The sequence below is a fragment of the Orbicella faveolata genome, unplaced genomic scaffold (assembly GCF_042242905.1).
Source record: "Orbicella faveolata isolate gen_17 unplaced genomic scaffold, um_ofav_v1 contig_1, whole genome shotgun sequence".
NCBI classification, from domain to species: domain Eukaryota; kingdom Metazoa; phylum Cnidaria; class Anthozoa; order Scleractinia; family Merulinidae; genus Orbicella; species Orbicella faveolata.
This window is the reverse complement of record NW_028301536.1, coordinates 13,736,831-13,751,908: the sequence shown is the minus strand read 5'-3', so window position 1 is coordinate 13,751,908 and position 15,078 is coordinate 13,736,831. Positions and strand designations below refer to the sequence as shown.

The window sequence follows — 15,078 nt, the reverse complement described above, 5'->3', positions numbered from 1 at the left end:
CCTCCTTAAGACTTAGTGAGCAAAGGCAACAGCTCAAATTCAGGCCTGTGTTCAAGGTGATCGTTTTTAAGATCCCAAATTCGCAAGAACATGACTATATATTGCTTGCCTTTAATATCAAGTTCAAAATATCACAAAGATACAAAATACCTCATTTTAATAAAAATGACAACTGTTAGCATTATGTACAAATTTTCCTTAACTACACCATGTTACTAGAAATTTCACCTAGAGGTGATACTGTCATTTACGAGTTACAATGTATGCATGCATCTAAGAGCTGTATGATAATATGAACCTAAACTTAAACATAGCTTTCTTACAAAATCCTTTAATAAATCATTAGTTGCCAGAGTGATTTTTAGTCACATCTGTTCAACCACTGACCCCCCCCCGCCCCTCGCCCAACTGCCCCCAAAAAAACCAACAAACAAAGAACATAGTTCCATTTGACACTCATCTGAAGAACAAAACTCCTATAATTTCTTACTTGCCTAATGGGATATTGCATTAGGTGACATTAGTTGACGAGATTTCTTTTGTACAGAAAACATTTGGTTACAAACTGATGTGAAATCCATTTGCTTGAGCAGCAAATATCAAACGTCTCAGGAACCATATAAACCTAGTTACTACCTGCTTACTCAATAGAGATCATGTTGTCATTATCACTAAAATTTAGTGATAACTATAGGTAAGTTCATTGAACTTGCTCTATAGTTGTCTAAATGGAGATGACTTTATGCAACAGTCCAGCTACACTGTTGACAAAATAGAGTTGGTTATTGCAATAATTCTACAAGTCCTTACTTCCCTAAATCAGTGTAGTTACATTCCTTGGACTGTTACACCCATAATTTATTGTTGCAGCAAGACGTCTTTTAGCAGCATTCATAATTTGAGTTGTCATGCAATGCTGCAGAGAAGCATTGCGTGACAGCCCACAGAATGCTTACGGATAGATGGTTGGAAACGGTTATTAAACATAATAATTTACACACAAAAAAATTCTTCCCATATTTTCATCAGTCCTGGTACCTGTTTCTCATTAATTTCAAAAATTCATACACATGAACCAAATGTTAACTACTGTACATTAAGCCATTGTAGAAAATGGCTTAAAATCACGGCCAATCATGATAAATACAAAGCAATCTAAATTTTTTTATAACTTACATACACAGCACAATTTGAATTAGATTCATACTTATTCTTTCTCAAGAATAAACATTGTAAACTACATAATACAAAAACATCCTACTGTGGGCACAGAAACTGTACAGCCAAACTTTTGCTACAGTAGCTGTACACCATTCCTTTCACCATGAATTAACAAGTAAGACAACATGTTCTTACATTTACATGTATGTCACTGGGATTCAAAGTTGTGTAAACAAATCATGCACCAGTAAATTACTCTACCACACTTCTGCATGAATCGCTGGGAATGACGTTACTGTGCCTGACAAGGTTGTAACTCTTTTGCACCTTCATAAAAATATATATATTTTTTAAGTTTCACATTTCACAGGCTAACCAGCAACCTTTTTTTTTTCTATTTCCATTTTTTGTATGAAATCAAAATGCTCAGAGACACTTCTGTTCATTATTTGAATTGATTACTTTGTTAACAGCAGTACTGTTCTCAGCTTTGAGCTGAACATCAGCTTGCAAGACCATTGGGTGTGAACAGGCCTCTGATATCTTAAGTCTTATTAACAAAAATCTACATTTTCAATAATAAAAAAATTATTACAAATAAAAGAAAACTTTTCATCAAGAAGGAAAGCTTTAAGCCAAAGGCAACTATAATAATGAAAAGCAATCTCATAGCCAAGAGTAAAGGAATGTCAGAGTTAACTTGTGTGCTTCTGGTTTCTAATAAATATCAGGGGTCCAGCTGAACTCGGCTACAAAAATTATTTTGGCCCTACCAAAAATCACGATAAATCTTGTCTCCACCAAAATTTCATTTTGGTAAAAGCATCTGCACTTAAAAGTAAAAATCCCATGGCATTTAACACCATCTGTTCATGAATGTAATCAATGTTTACCTTAAAGTGGATTTACAGATCTGCCAGTTCTGATGCTCGACTTAAATTTGACCTGCTCCGAGGCAAGAACTTTTGAAGTTTGGTTTGTCTTGACAAAATTTGGTAAGGCTGAAAATCACTGTCTACACTTCTAAAATGAAATAAACGACAGCTATTTTTGCAAAAGAAACAAAAATTTGCCTTGTGCAGATGGACCCTAATTTGTTTGAAACCAGAACCACTTTCATTAAAACAAAGAATTTTACCACATACATACCTTAGCAGGCTTATTCAGGTAGGTGAGTTGTGGATTACAATTTCACCACCCAAATTATGTGTGACAATATGCCACTATATGTAAACTACAGTTTATACATAAACTATAAGTTGGAATGAGAGAGCTCACAGTAGCTTTAGGACATGTCCCGCAAAATCAGAAAATCATTCATTACATGCATGAATACATGCAATAAAAAAAATAACAAACAAACAAACAAAAATAAAAAAAAGCTGCCTATTCTTGATTCCAACTTTTCATTTAATTACTAACAGTACCTGAAAATCAATTTATTAGCTGCAGTCTGTGGTAAAGTAGTTTATGGTGAGTAAGCAGGGGGTGGAAAGTCAGAAACACTGTCTGCAGGTAACATAGAATACATCAGCTCCAATTCGTCCACAGATTGAGTCCTCTCTCTCACACTATGTAAATAGCAATGCATAATTAAGCTAAAAAGAGTAGCCATTACTGACGAGCCTCCTGCTGCCACCACAAGATAGAAGCTGACATCAAATTTAACCTTTGCTGGATCTTTACTGTCCACTTCACCAACTGTTTCCAGTATCCGAGTAACCCAGTAAATGAGAAGGCTGCTGGTAACACACATCAAAACTGCAGAAAAGAAAGACATTATTATTGGTGATTCGGATGCTCACATTTAGAGGTTGTGAAATATTCAACAAATCATTTTATTTAAAAATTCTTGGTATAGTTCGATAGCCAGCTCTATAAGCTTTAATTTGTCAATATACATGTAAGGGTTTAGGTTTATACAGTTTAAACAGGACGCACTACATGGCTTGGGGGTGAGACACCTCAAAAGTATGTGATAACCTTAATTACTGTGGAATAAACAATTCTAGAGAACATTTGTGGGAGTGATCCACAAATCTGAATACACTAGAATAATTTATAACATGTATTCAAGGTCAAAAGTCTTACCTGACATGACATTTCCAACAGAATAATCTTTGACAACCTTAAGACATCTGTTCATTGTGCCACACAAATCTAGCAAACATGCAAACATGCTAAACACAATTCCAGCACAGCTCAGTGCAACAACCACTCGCAAGAGAAGAACAATGCTTTTTGTAAAACAGTATGAAGCTGTGAACAACAAATAAAAGAGAAATTACAAAAAATGCCAAAAAAAACCCACAAGTTAAAATGCACTTAGAATCACTATAATTTGAAATGCCCTGTGAATTTGCTCACTCTTAAGCCCTGGCCAGACAGACTCACAAGTAGATGTAAGTTGAAAACTTGAGTCTACTTACGACATCTGTTTGCCCTTGCGTGCACTTGTGTTGACTTGTGATGACTTGTGCTCACTTTGGTTGTGATCAAGTTGGTGCAAGTTTTTCATAGTTTGACCACCCAACCCAAGTCAACACAAAAGTTGATTGATGTTCGTTAACCTATTATTAGCCAAGGCGACTTGGGTGTGCTAGCAAGGAATCTTGTGAGTCCGTTTGGCCACCAGCAGAAGTCTCAAAACAAGTTCAACTTATGGCTCCTTGTGACTACTTGCAAGTCCATTTTGCCAGGGCTTTATGTACGGTCAAACCTACACGGACAACCTTGGGATTGTTCAAGATTCCACTTAACATTAATAGGAAACAAGGCCCAACAGAACATGCTACAATGTGAGTCAAATACTTATGAATGCTGCCAGAAAGAATACTGTTATGAGTACTGTGATACTGTGGAATAAACACTGTAGAATGAAAGAAAAGAAGACAATCCTCTAGCCAGACTGCTAAATCTACTGTACTAGCCTAGGTCAGTCTTTCAGACTGGTTATAAGCCCTGGGCTTTACAAAGTAAAGGAAGGTTTACATCTGGGGAGGACTACAACTGGAATAATCTTTTAATGAACATATAGATGAAATTGTGCAGATAGAGAAGGGCCTATAACTGGGGAGGGAGGGAGGGGGAGTTATAACCCTTGGGACCCTCACTAGTATCTGCTTAATACAGGGTGTCCACTCTAAGCAGGTTCTAATATGTTGTGCAATAATAGTTAATTGTTAACCCTTTTATAACTCAGTGTAACACAGAGTAAGATCAGAGACTGCTCATAGCACAATGTACAGTTGGTCAATGTATCAATCTGGAATAATCTACTTGGTATAAAATGGCATCGCTGAGCAATGTTAAAGGAGTCTGAGCTGAACTTTTAGAGGTAAAATGCCCATGAAGTCTCCACTTATTGCAGGTTCTGTGCCACAAAATGGCTTAATATTGGTGTCCATGTCCCAGTGCTTAATAGAGGTGTCCACTGAATGCAGGTTTATTTTACGGTAAATGTGGGAAGAAAATTTTGGGACTCAAGCTGGTGTCCACTAAAAAGATGGTGTCTGATCAATATGGAGTCCACTTAATGCAGGTTTCACTGTATTACAATTGGTAAAAAGTGTGTTGTGCAAGATGTCCAAGTGTTTATCTTGCAGTCCACACAAAACCACTTGCCCCTAGGCTTACATCTCACATTCACACACTAATAGTGAACCAAACAAATTCACAGTTAACTTCATTATCACATGCAATCATTTGGCTGTATCCAGGTAACACGAAGATGTATCCATATGTTGGATCGGGCTATTCATACTGTATGGGTCTGGAATTTGTTCAGTCCCATTACACCACTTTAACTTGTATTAATCAAATGCTGTGGAATCTGAACTTCTCGCGTATTCTGAACACAAACTTCTAAAATCACACCTGTGCACCGTAGTAAATAAAAGACCTTCTGCCAACCACACAAACCTGCATGTCTCAATTAAAAGTGATGTCATTGTTTGTGAACTGATATCACCGCTACACTTGCCACAGAGCAGCAGTATACAATACATATTCTTGCACCAGTTCTGAGAATTAGGTCTGGAAACGAAGTGGTGGATTACCCGACTTAACTGCTAATAATAATTTACTAGTAGCTCAGCCACATAATCATAACAGGCTGATCTATCGTAACCACAGTTACACTTCTGTCTAAAACATTATTCTTGGGTCTAAAAACAACCACCACATTTTCTACTATGACAGGAAGAGCTGGTCAACGGTATTTACAGAGCGCCCAATATCATTAATAATTTTCATACAAATGCAAAGTGCTTGTTCTGGTTAGGTTGTTCAACAACCTGCTTAATTAAGCACATGATGGTACAAGAAACGTGGTATACCATTTAACATTGACAGTTCCCCACGTGTTATAGCAAGTTGGAGAAAGGAAGTCTAAGCTTATTCGCATTACAAACTTATGGCACGAAAGAAAAACATCAAATTTCCGGGAAAAGAATTTTCTTTAGGCCGTCAACATAAGTTAATGCATATTATGAGTACCAATGAAATGGCTCAGAAATATCAAAAGAAGGTTTTCTTGATCCTGATTAGATTAAGCTTTCTTCGGCAATAAAGGCCGTGTATGCATGTTCAAGAAAAATGTAGAAGCAAAGAGCGATCAAATTGGTTCAAGACGTCATTAGAGCGCGTTACTGTAGCTATTATCTAGGTTTCGCACAACTCACCAAACGAAAACAAGAAATAGAAACACCAAACTTACTTAATTCCTCAGGATGTTTATAGGCAATGACTTTGTACATTCCAATGTACTTTCCTTCGCACTTTCCACCGACGATATGAAGCCATTTTGGTTCGGCTTCAGCGATTGCAAGAAGCACCGCCGATGCAAGAGCGAAAAATGCGGAAACAATGTTACGCTCGTATTCTGGTTTTGGGCGACGAGAACTCCTACGATTTCTGGGTCGTCGCCTTGAATAACTGCTCTGGTAGGGGAAATACAAAGGTCTCGGTAGCATTCCAACTCAACCACAGTAAAAATCCTTCGTTTCGTTTTCACCAGGAACAAAACAGACCAAAACAAGATGGCGTGAATGCGAGTGCACTGGGCTTGGACATTGAGTGAGCACATCAGTCACGTGACATGACCACAGGCATCCCACTAACATCACGCTCCACTCCGCTCCGCTGGCTTTCAGTTTCCCCATGAAGACTATGAAGATCATGAAGAACCTGCGAGGTGCTCGCAGTCTAGGGAATTGTTGTAACTGGTGACATTTTGCCGTATACCTTTTTTTGGTGTCCCGTAGACGGAAAGATACTTACGTAGTGGCCAGGAGTAATGGACAACTAGGGGCTGGACCTTGTGACTGACTGACCCACTTTTTATCTTCAACTGGAGCTGGAATGTAGCCAAGATGGCGGTGCAGAACAGAAACAAGTATTTGAGAACGTGACGGTCTTACGCTCCTACTGGCGTGACGAAGGAGATGATGATGATCATCATGATAGCATGTATGTTGTCCGTCTTGAGTGGCTGAAAATATCTCGAGCTCCCCTGTACACTGCAGCTCTTGTCATGTTCTCCCTTCGCCATCTCCTGAGCTATGTCGTGCTATAATGGTCTTTATTAAAAACTGGATCATTGGATGACGCAATTCAAGGGTTTTCACTGGCTTAGCCATCATGGGTTATATAAACAATAGTCTCCATTTGGCGCGAAAATATGCTCGGATATTTGTCCGCGGACATTATCTGTTCCGAGAAGCGAACAGTTTTCCAAGAGCTTGGCTCTCGGAAAACTGTTCGCTTCTCAGAACAGATAATGTCCGCGGACAAATATCCGAGCATATTTTCGCGCCAAATGGAGACTATTGTTTGTATATTTTCGCGCCAAGTGGAGGCTATTGTTTATTTATATGTATATACCATGCTCTACAAATGTGGTAAGCGTACCCGTGATTTTTGGGGGCGTTTTTCTTATTTTTTTTCTAGTTCAGTTTTCTATTTGTAACACAACTAAAGCAAAGCGCGCGCTCTGATTGGTTAATAAAGAATTGGTTCCTGCTTAGCATGCGTATCTCATACGTATATCAAGTTATCTTTAATCTTTAATCTTTAAATAAGTATACTCCTGAAACAGTGGAACTATACTAGGAGTTGAAAATAACATAATAAAAGCACGTAATAAATAATTACAATATATATATATACAGTAACAATTTTAAGTTAGTAAAAGGTAAAATAAAATAGATTAAGTATAATCTCGTCGAGATAAGTTAGGACGTCTGAATATACTTTATACAAAAGATTTAATGGCTGCAAGAGCAATAGTCTTACAGTAGTATGGATGCACGCGGGGAGTTTGGAGAGCACGAAAGAAGCGCAAGAGTTGCTGGAGGCGATAGAGTTGCTCGAGGTTAATTTTCGGAACACTTGCAGAATTAAGTCTCTCTTTCCTTACAAAGATCGTTTCAACCGCTCGTAGAAATCGAAGATTGTCTACAAAGTCAGTTGCTGGAACTGCCGAGTGTGATGCTTTCCACATTGGTAAAGCTAAAAGAAGATTGCATGGCAGAAAGACGGAGCACTTCAAAGCTCTTACTCAAATTGGTCACGCTTCCGCTGTTGCTGATTATTCAACCTCTACCGGTCACAACATCAAATGGGACCATTTCGAGATCTTAGCAAGTGGGCAGTGTGATTTACAAAGTAAAATCAAGGAAACATTGTTAATACGGGACTCTTTCTTTATTAATTCACACCGGATGTAGTTTCTTTTGTTCATTGTTGTCTAGCTAGTTACCAATACCTCGCTTTAGCTGCTGCGGAGCGAGCGGAGCGAGCGAGCAGCAACATAATCAGGATTTAAGAAGAATATATTGAAGGGGGTACGAATTCTCGAATTCATCACTTTTTACAAGAATGCATTGCATTTAACCAGAGTGCACTGCGCCACGAACAATAGGAGGATGTCTCACCGTCGACTCGTCGTCCTTTTTCGCGTGGATTTTATTGGTTATGTTTTGCTCTGATTTACCTGTAAAACGATGTGAAGGAGATCGTGCTTGACTTTCACAACTCCTGCTTTTGTCCTAATGCAGGATGTGAAACATCTGGACGATTAATTGTGACATCTTAATTTTAAACTTAGTATTTCATTTCTTAGTAGTCTCCCCTCCTTGGTCGAATTCTTAAATGAAGAGAAATCGTCGTTACTAAAGCTTGTAAAATAATTAAAACAAACGAAAATTGTAAAACACGAATCCAAACATGAAGTTAAGCTAAAGCTTTAGCATTTTCACGCATCGTAATGGTCATGTCCTTGAACACAGTCTGTCAACATTCTAGAGACATTTAATTTAATGCGTACCAGTACAGAATTTATAAGTTAGATTTCTGCTCCTACAATTTTCACATCTTTCGATTTTCGCCATCTGGTAAAGGGGAGGTTGATGTGTATCTTTTTATTTCCAAACATAGTTCAGATCACTATCTACTTTTTTGTCACGATCCCTTGTCACACCTCGCCATTGATGCGTCATCATGCATGAAGTTGTAGATGAATCACCGCGTAAAATATGTCACTACCAACAAAATGTGCTGCCGTATCTTTTAGATACCCCAGTTTTAGCCTTTTTAAATTTTGTCATATTTTGTAACCATCACTTCTGAAGATGTGTGTTGTAACATACGAAACGTCAAGTTGAATATACCATGCGTAATCTATTTATTATGTTTGTTCCCACTGTTGGTTTTCTCTTTCTCCTGAAATTGAAATGGCCGAAAAACAGGAATTTTTATGATACAACTGGTTTACTTCTACACTTATAGTTTTGAGAGCTTTAACACTTATGGTAAGCTAACGATAAAAGTTTGAACTGACTGGGTTCTCTATCTCTAACTTCCGGCTTCGTTTTCTGTAATTTTCCAGATGACTTCTGTTAGAATTAGAGGAGACTCGGCAAGAGTGATCTGTTGGATATCCTGGACTGATGTTCCTGTTGTTCGCGATAGTTTCCATCCTTGTTTTCATCGATCGAAGAGAGCACATGGGAAACAGTGCATCTCATAGAGAGCTGCCTAATACAGAAAAGACTAAGTTTACAAAGAAAAGATGCAAGAGAGAGAGAGAGCATAAAATCAGACTGTGCATCTTAATTTTGCCATTCGCGCATAACTACAATTCCTTGCGCCTTTGATCTTACCGCTACCACAATTCCTTGCGCTTCGCAAAAACGTGTTCAAGGCCCCTACAATGTGACCCTTTCCCGATTAGAGAGCTGGCTTGTTCGTTCGCTTCAGGCTCACTCACTGGAGCAATAGCCTCCACTAGTGGCGTGGAAATATGCATGGATATTATCTGTTCCGAGAAGCAAACATTTTTTTGAGAGTCAAACTCGGGGAAAACTGTGAGCTTCGAGGAACAGATAATGTCCAAGGACAAATATCCGAGCATATTTTCGCGCCAAATGAAGGCTATTGTATTTATTATTTTTCAAATACTTTTCGCAACACACGCGGTTTTGAAAATTGGAGAATATCAATCGGATATTCCCCAGTTTTAGCTGGGGAATATTGAGTCACGTGACGCGTTTAGACCAATCGCGCGCGAGCAATTATTCCACCATGCTCTACAAATATGGCAAAGTGCGCGTGATTTTTTGTGGCGTTTTTATTTTTATTTTAGTTTAGTTTTCTATATTTTAGGGGCGTTTTTAATAAAACAATTATTCCACTCGCGCCTCGTTGACTATCTACCAGCTGATATCTAACGGCGCGCGCTTGTGGAATAATTGTTAATTGACTAACATATAGCAATAGGCATTTACATAGCATTGTGTTGCATAGTCAAAACATGGTCCATCAATCGCTATCACCTAGCTCCTCTTTACTTCCTTGTTGACTGCGGGAACTTCAGACCTCCTGGACACCTGCAACACAATATATTACAAAGAACATTGAATTTTTAGGAAATAGTAAAGAGTTTATTTTCTAAATTTACTAACTTGATTCTTTGGGTAAATCTTGGCTGTTTTTTTTTCTCCTAAAACAACATCTTGGGCACAATGAAAGGTGGGGGAAACTACAAAAGGGAAAAGGCGATTTAAAGCTGTGTTTCAATGAAACAAGCTCGCTTCGCTCGCTTAGTTATTGTACCCTGAATGTAATGAGGTCGACTTGTGGCAAGTCTATACCGAATTTGTTGGGGCGGAGGGACGGCTTTGCAGCAGCAGCGAAGGAGACTGGTACTGATTTACCGCTGTGTGTTTACATTTTCCCGAGGGCTCACAACTAAATAAACAGATTGAAACTCGTGACAGTAATTGATAGTGCGTTGAAAAGGCGAGAGTGAAAGGCCAGAATTGTCACCGATTATACTGGTTTTCAACGAGTTTGTTTGGTGAAGTAGTAAGAGACATTTCGTAGTTCATTTGACGGGATATCTTCAGAATTCCTTGTTCAAGTGGACACAAATGTACGTTACTGTTTTTTCTGTGTGTGTGTTGTCTTTGTCAATGAAATTCATCAATAGCTCATCTGGGCTTAAAGCTTATATTCATATCTTAAATTACGATATATGCTTGAATACCTTAAAATTGTAAAGCTTCTGGTACGTTGGAATAACTGAATGTCTTGTGGTGAAGTGATTAACGCGGAAAAATCTGGAAAAATCAATACAACTCAGTTTTTGAATTGAATCTTCATTATCACGAAGTATCCAGGCAGATAGCAATTCGTATTGTTTTCTTTACACTGGCTGTAATACTTAATTTCATTTCGGTGCTTATTAAGCAGTTGCTATTATTTTTCAGTTCCTTTCAGAGCAATGCAATTTGTGCAAGATGCTGAGTTATCAGGAAAACGAAAGGTCGACCACTAGGTCTGACTCGTGATTTTATTTACCGGTAAGCAAGTTTTTTTAATTGTTGGCTAACTATATGGATTTATACGAGAACAATATCACTGAAACTAAAAAAAATAATGATGTTTCATCATCAAGCTTGAATTACAAACGAAGAATTTACCCAGTGGTTCATTGGCCCTCAAATCGACGACATATTTTCAGCCTTCAGAGATAAACTCGACCGCCCAGGAAGCGGAATCTTCATTAAATCCTTCTCCAGTTTGTCAAACAATGTGTCTAAATGTAATCTTTTAAAGTTTTTATACATGATCACATGATGTGCAAAAACCTCAGCCATGAATTTACCTTGCTCATCTAATACCTTCTGTGTTGAAGAAAAATGTATTGAAACCAGTAAGTATATCCTCACATAAACAGGGATTATTAGCCAGATATGTTCTTTAAGTTTCTTCTAACTGGGATAAAACTCTGACGTGTGAAGTGGTTTTGAAACAACAATATGGGGGGTAATAAAATGACGAGGAATGACATGACGAGTTTATATTCAAGTTTTGATAGCAATGATATGTGAGGACCTTCCAAAATTACATTGTACAACACGAAAAAGTCTGAAATTCAGACTGGGGACACACATAACCCCCTTACTGTGCCATGTTCAGTGCATCACAGAGTAGATAAAGCTTGGCTAGAATTACACAGACCCTATTCAGCATCTACATGTGGCTTTCATTTTTCTTTTCACCAGGAAACACAATCCCAAATGTTCTGGAATTGTTTGTTATAAATAAGAAAGAACAGGCAGAACTTTGAAGAGGAGTTCCTTTGTCTAGGTAACTCCTGGTTTGAAGTTTCGTTTGTACTTATTTAAAACATTTTGACCATTGTGTTAAGTGTTGATACCAACTTCCTTTTAGTCAGTGTGAATAGAATTATTTACATTCAGGTCTGCAAAGTGTTTGACGAATCATGCAACTTTTGATACCAAAGAAATTATGTCATGTTTTTCCATGATGTGTTCAGGCATAGATTTAACTGAAGGTAAAGTCCATTATCTGCTTGTTTTTTTCCTTAAAACATTTCTTAATAGAAAACTCATTACAAGTCTTTCCAGTACTATAAATTGAATATTTTCACAGAATATTAATGCTGGCAGTAATTGCTTTGGAAGGTTCCAGCTGTCAAGCATCATGGAATGACTTTAATCTATGTTTTTGTTGATCCACATAAAATGGAAATTTTTGGATGTGCAGTTTCTGATCTTAATCAGAAAGGAATGCAAACTCATGAGCATACCAAAAGTGTTCATATCAGCTTTTTGCCACAAGAGTGAGTCTTGATCAAATACATTCATTTTGTGCAAACCTGTGGACATAATTTGTTATTAGTAGTTTGAGAGTATGGACTGTTGTTTTCCTGTTGTTTGCGTTGCTGAGAAAAAGCATGGAAAAAATGTGAGCTTGCTAAGGGATGTCCATGATTTTGTTAACATTAGGATATTTATCGGAGGCCGCCAGGTACATGTTTTTCAACTGATAGATGTGACCATACTGAAATGTTGTTTCCCCAACTGGAAAGGGGGAGAGGTGTAAACTGACTCCTTTCTAGGATCACGTTGACCAGATGTGAACCTTACCCAGAGGTTAATAATTAAACAACCAGTGTTTGGTATATATATATACATGTGCAGAGGTTTTCATAAAACATTTTCAGCAGAGGGGCAACTGGTTTTCACAGGTGAACAAAAGTTTTTTGAACTAAACTATGTTGTAAAAAAACTTTCCTCCAGATAGTCATACCAGTTGGGGAAAATTACCCTCACAACCAGCAAATTTGCTGGGTGTCCAGCTCTTATTGAGACCCCAGGGTATATGTGTAGTTGCTGATCAGTTAATACTGGGTGTATTTTTAGCAAGGTTACCCTTTTTAGATGGTTAATCCTACTGGCAGTATGGGAGATATTGGAGATGTGTTGCTTTAATGTTAGTATGTTAGACTCCTAGAGAAACCTATCAAAATGCTCAAGGGTAACCTGCGACAGACTACATGTAGCATGTGTCATAGACAGCTGTATGTTTAAATACTTGTTAGTATATCTGGCCAAGGATACTTTCTGGTAGTTATGAGCCATCTGGCTTGTGAAGACATCTTAATTTCGGGGTAAACCCATATATTCCCGTTACATCTTCCCTTTGTAGAAGAGATGTTTGAAAAGTGGCTGAGAGGATGCAGTGTACACTGTATCTCTGTATGTTGTGTTCATGCAGAATGAACCAAGCCAGCTGTGAAGTACTGGCAACCAGCCTTGAAATGACCTCTTTTCTATTCAAGTGACATTTACTATGTAAAGCTCAACAGTGAATTTAGCGATTGAAAGTAATATAACCATGAAATGATGAATTCCAATCAATGACACCAATGAAAATTTGTAACAAAAAATCAAATCATTTCATCCTCAAGCGAGCTTACTACAGCAATCTTAACCTTAATGCAAATTCTTGTGAACTTGGTGCTGAGTATTTTGTTTGATCATTTATCAAGTCTTTATTGAATTTTTTTGCTATGACAGGAAATAAACAAAAAAACAAAAAAACAAAAACAATATCTTATCAATTTAAAGGGTCGTCTACATTGGTGGCAAAATCTGACTGTTTATAGATACTTTGAATTCTTTTCTACCTCTATGAGCACAACTGTATTGTTTGTATATATTAATAGGATTAAACCCCAGCAGTGATGGATGCATCCACAGTAAGTGCTAAAATTTTCTAAAATTACATTTTGCCAAACAACTTGGGCACAAAGAACACAATAGGGCTAAAAACTACTGAGCAAATTCTGTTTTTTCTTCCCTGATTTCTGGATGCAAAATAATATGCCTATTAATATTTAGATATTAGTTGTGTATGGTGAAATGTTGTTGACACAAGCGTGATTTTGACAAAAATCAGTCAAGCAATTGTGAATAAAACGGGGAAATCAATCAATTGAAACCTTTAAGTACATGTAAACCTGAAGGTTTATGGAATGATGCAACATTGCATTCATTCTGATACAAATCTGCGATAAACTACATTTCATGATGTACATGTGATACTGTATTGCCATATGGTAAGCTGAGAGACACTTGATATACTCTGAGGGGCAATATTTTTCAATGCTAGACTTGCAATGCTAGGTTGCAAGTAATGAGCACTGTGTTCTCATTTTTGCGTAGGAACAGAGTAAATAGTCTTTTAAATGGGTCACGATTTGCAGTCATTGGTCTATATATATAGGTCATCCTTTAAAAACATAGTAATTAGTGTTTATGAAAACTGACAAGAGTTGCACAACAAAAGTTTTTGTATTTAATGCATGTAATCTGTATTAAATGAATGGGTCAGCAGTGCAGCATTTGGCAAGGTCTGCACACCCTGCATGTTTTCAAAAGCATTATTACCATGTGTTTGTGAATTCAATACCTCTTGGTAAGTTCATAGGATCCTGTTAATATTAATTTGTATGGATTGAGTTTGTTGTCAACTGGTTCTTGTCTTTGCTCTGAGTGATTTTTCTCCAGACTCTTCAGTTTTCCTCCTTCCTCAAAATCCCTTCTAGATTCCAATTAGATCTGGAAACAGTGATCAAATAGCCACTGTGTGTGATGTGCCATTGCTAATTTCCTTTTATATTATACAATTCATTAATTTTGTCTTGTGAAAGCCTCCATAAAGTCAATTATATGGTGTTGTGGAATGTGTAATATTTGTACAGTTATCCATGCATTAAAATTAATTATTATTCAACTTTCATACACTGTATGAATTCCGATGTTCTGATTGGCTGATTTGTGCCACGTTATACTAGGTTGTGATGAGACAACCACCTTGACGTCATTATCGTGGTGTAATAGCCATGGTGCAAATTCAACACACCACTGTCATTACACCATGGCTTCAGCTGACTCAGATATAGTGGTTTCAATGCAGTGTTTCTTTGTGCAGTGTATTCAATTTGAATGATAAAATTTTAACGCACTCATTGTTCATCAATTATTGGGATTTACCTGTACTCGTTCACTAACAATGAAGACGAAATTTTCAATACCACACTCA

General features: G+C 37.5%; 2 protein-coding genes across 3 annotated transcripts in view; one reads left to right on the top strand and one right to left on the bottom strand.

The window, feature by feature from the left end:
- Positions 1–140: 140 nt before the first annotated feature.
- On the bottom strand, positions 141–6,250 carry LOC110061320 (transmembrane protein 127-like). The gene is made up of 3 exons (XM_020768163.2): positions 5,879–6,250; positions 3,253–3,420; positions 141–2,922 (listed from the first exon to the last, which is right to left on the bottom strand). The coding sequence occupies exons 1-3, from the start codon at positions 6,132–6,134 to the stop codon at positions 2,630–2,632; spliced, it is 717 nt and encodes a 238-aa protein (XP_020623822.1). The 5' UTR covers positions 6,135–6,250; the 3' UTR covers positions 141–2,629.
- A 32-nt stretch (positions 6,251–6,282) lies between these two features.
- Positions 6,283–15,078, top strand: part of LOC110061317 (solute carrier organic anion transporter family member 4A1-like) — a 32,460-nt gene continuing 23,664 nt past the window's right edge. The window contains exons 1-3 of one of the 2 annotated variants that reach the window (XM_089290492.1): positions 6,283–6,630; positions 9,050–10,594; positions 10,932–11,024. The gene's annotated coding sequence lies outside the window, so the exon portion shown is untranslated. Of the gene's footprint in view, positions 6,631–9,049; positions 10,595–10,931; positions 11,025–11,299; positions 11,378–15,078 lie in introns of those variants that run through there. The other variant, XM_089290502.1, reaches the window with a different exon arrangement.

Coding starts and splice junctions, on each gene's coding strand:
- LOC110061320 (XM_020768163.2), bottom strand. CDS start 6,134: ATGCTACCGAGACCTTTGTATTTCCCCTACCAGAGCAGTTATTCAAGG. Junction 3,421..5,878: donor TAAACATCCTGAGGAATTAA/GTAAGTTTGGTG, acceptor TGTTGTTCACAG/CTTCATACTGTTTTACAAAA. Junction 2,923..3,252: donor TGTTGGAAATGTCATGTCAG/GTAAGACTTTTG, acceptor TCTTTTCTGCAG/TTTTGATGTGTGTTACCAGC.